Here is a 3,345-nt window from a genome sequence, read left to right as displayed (position 1 = left end):
TTCTGAAATACTACAAAGCTACTGAAATATACAAAACATAAGTCTTAGTATATTGCTACAGAGAGTGATAAAAATACTCACAAACATTCATTGTCTTTCATATCATAGAAACAAGTGAAGAAGGGAACAAAAGAATACAAGTGTTTTGAGCTTCCTACTATTGTATCCTGATCACCTTTGAGCACAAAATTTTCCTTAGGGAGGGTATATTGATAGGAATTTCAAAAACTGGTAAGGGAGTGTGACAGTGGCTAAAAGTTTTTGTCCAAGTGATTATCGTGTTCCATATAAAATTTAAGTTATGTTTCATAAGTTGAATTTTATAATATATATAATACTTGAAATAATGCTGAAAATATGCCCACAATCTTTTTTAAGGTTTACTGTGAAAGAAACTGGTACCATTGACAAGTAAAGCCCAGCCTCAGCTTATTCTTTAAAATGTATGTTACTGAAATATCACCAAACTTGGAGAATGATTCATATTGATTTATGGAGAATGACCAAAGTGGTTTAATGTGTCGAGCCAACATTCTAACTTGTTGTTATAGCTGGAATAAGTTGAAAAACTGTAGGATTTATACAAGGTGTTTCAGGGTTAAGTGTCTTAACAGAAAATACAAATTAAGGATCTCAAAAGAAGAATAAAATACCCTTTGAAGGTATGCTCGTTAACGTTTCCTTTGGATATATTCCTATCTAAATATTTTCTTTGTTAATAATTGTTAAGGTTATATTGGACAAATTATTATCTGTTCCACCTGCTTCATTAATGTATTATAAACATTAAAATTCATACCAAATGTTTTTTCAAGTGATAACCTTGACCATTAAGACAGGTTCAGCATTTTTCTTCCACAGAGCAGTTACCAAACAGCACTGGATTGTAATGAATGTTAATGTTTATTTTTCAATTATAATGTAGATGAAACACGTAATAATTTATTTAATATAACCTTAATGATTAATAACAAAGAAAATATTTAGACATAAATCTCCTAAACAAAACGTTAATGGACATACCTTCAAAGGTAATTTTTTTTTTGTTTTGAGATCCTTAATTTACATTTTCTGTTAAGATGCTTAATCTTGAAACACTCTGTGTATATGTGTATAGTATAATACCCTTTCTTTTTCTGGAAGAATACATAAAGGGATTTATTAAACAAAATAAACATAAAATTTATTTAGATATGACATCTAATAAAACATAACAAGTACAGTTGATAAATACACACCAGGAAATAAATTATATTATTTTTTTTTTTTTTTAAAAGGAAGAAACTTATACATACATTTGGTCTACTTACTTTTATTTTAGGCCAAGCAACCCACAATATTATTTGAATTTAATTAATTTTCAGTGAATTACTTTTTAAATTTGCAGCTTCAGATATTAGTTTGAAGAAGGATAAGGTTCACATAATTGAACGATTTAAAAAAAGTTTTTCTTAATTTTATATGAAAATGTATAGAGGAAGTTTAGTTACTATTATTAATCTTAACAAGAGAAATCCATTTTCTGTGTTTCTGTCTGGTCTGGGGGAGAGGGAGTTCCGAATATACCAAGCTGAGACATCAGTTCTTTATCTGGTTGGAAAGGTTCCCTAAAGGTGAAAAAAGCCATTAATTTGTACTGTATGATAGTTATTTTGGATTTAAATTAGAAAAAGAAATTTACAGATAAATATAAAGAATACTTTGTGATGAAATCCAAATGTCTAGGTTATATGGATCTTTACCCTAGTTGACAAATTAACTTAATTCCACAATTGTAAATGTTTTAATTTTACTGCAGTTAATTATATTTCAATAATTTCTAATTCAAATTAGGTCTTAAGATTTTATTAAAAATAATTAAATCAAATAATACACTTTTATTTTAGTTTTTAGGCTTCATTGTGTTCATTGTTTTTTCTCAATGAAGTATATCCAAAGGTTCCCTTTGAACATAAGTCATAAGAAGAGGTAATCAAACCATATTTTAGAGTATAATGAACGAGATGGTGGAGTGCAATCAGTGATGTATTAAGAAAAAACTGTAGATCCGACAAAAACAGAACATGCACGCCTCTCTTTTTTATCTGATGATCACTTAAGCTGCTGTAAATATAATACATAAACAAAAAATTCTAACGAAAAATTAAATTATATGTACATATACAAATATTTGTCTAACTGTAAAAAATAAAAAAATTATATCTCTATAATATAAAATAATGATAATTAAAAAAATAGAAAATAAGAAGTATTATGCCTCAAGAAACATTATAAAAAAAAAAAATTATGCCCCTGTACCTATAGCTAACTCTTTCTGACCTTCAAAATCATTAATAACAAATTATTAACTATATCACAACACACAATATCTGTTGATAGTTATTCATCAAATAAATGAGGTACATAGCAGATATATCAATAATGGTACATAATTATGTACTAAGTAATTAACTATGTGACTGACTAGAGGAGGCAGAGGGACAGACCAATCGCTATTATTGGTTGATTTTGTTAGTTCAACTGATTTGCAACAAATGAAATTATTTATTCATATTTTATTTATTGATTAATTATATACTTTAATTAAAATATATTATATTAGAAAATTCCTAAAAGGAGTACCATTTATTAATTTTCTTCAGTTATTTTATAAGATTATGGTCATAAACATATGCTAGCAATCGGTAGTGATAGGCTGGTCTCTTATGTTTCCTTTTTTTCTCCTTTAGTTATCTATTTTTTAATAAAATATTTAGTATTCATCCATTATTTAGTACTGACAACATTGAAAGCCCTGTTAGTCTATTTTAATCAGTACTTTAATTTAATTACTGCCCTGGAATTAAAGCCACTTTATTGCACATTGATTAACCAATTTTAATCTATACCATTAAAGCTGTTTTGGAGAAAATTGAAAAAAATGTGTAAAAGTGATTCTATAAAGTAGCATTTTCAGTTTGTCGATTTTAATAAAAAGATTACTGCCATATCCTTCACATATATACACCTTAAAGATTACTGCCATATCCTTCACATATATACACCTTAAAGATTACTGCCATATCCTTCAAATATGTACCATTTTTGGGTGAGGCTGTTCACACACAGACACAGACCATTTGGGAGTTTTGTTATTTAGATTCAGGCGACCTCAAAACGTGTATTTCTGTCAAAAACTCAAATTCGAAATTTCTAACAACCATAATAAAAGGTGTTTTTGTAAGCTAGATAGAACTTTAAATTGTAAAAAGTAACACAAAAAATTAAATTGTAATCAAAATTTTTTTTTTATTTGTTTCAGTATACTCTGACAAATCATCATGAATAGACTTATATGCGTCGTTC

At 27.4% G+C, this 3,345-nt stretch overlaps 1 protein-coding gene across 1 annotated transcript in view; it reads right to left on the bottom strand.

Annotated features, from left to right (window-relative positions):
- Positions 1 to 1,198: 1,198 nt before the first annotated feature.
- LOC106687956 (metallo-beta-lactamase domain-containing protein 1) overlaps positions 1,199 to 3,345 on the bottom strand; it is a 7,872-nt gene continuing 5,725 nt past the window's right edge. Inside the window, exon 6 of the mRNA XM_014432157.2 lies at positions 1,199 to 1,607. Within this exon, the coding sequence (XP_014287643.1) occupies positions 1,502 to 1,607 (106 nt within the window). The 3' untranslated portion in view covers positions 1,199 to 1,501. The remainder of the gene's footprint in view (positions 1,608 to 3,345) is intronic.

Source organism: Halyomorpha halys, unplaced genomic scaffold, assembly GCF_000696795.3.
Source record: "Halyomorpha halys isolate HHAL.00 unplaced genomic scaffold, Hhal_1.1 Scaffold1034.1, whole genome shotgun sequence".
NCBI classification, from domain to species: Eukaryota; Metazoa; Arthropoda; class Insecta; order Hemiptera; family Pentatomidae; genus Halyomorpha; species Halyomorpha halys.
The sequence above is the reverse complement of the archived record's forward strand: the minus strand, read 5'-3'. Positions and strand labels throughout refer to the sequence as shown.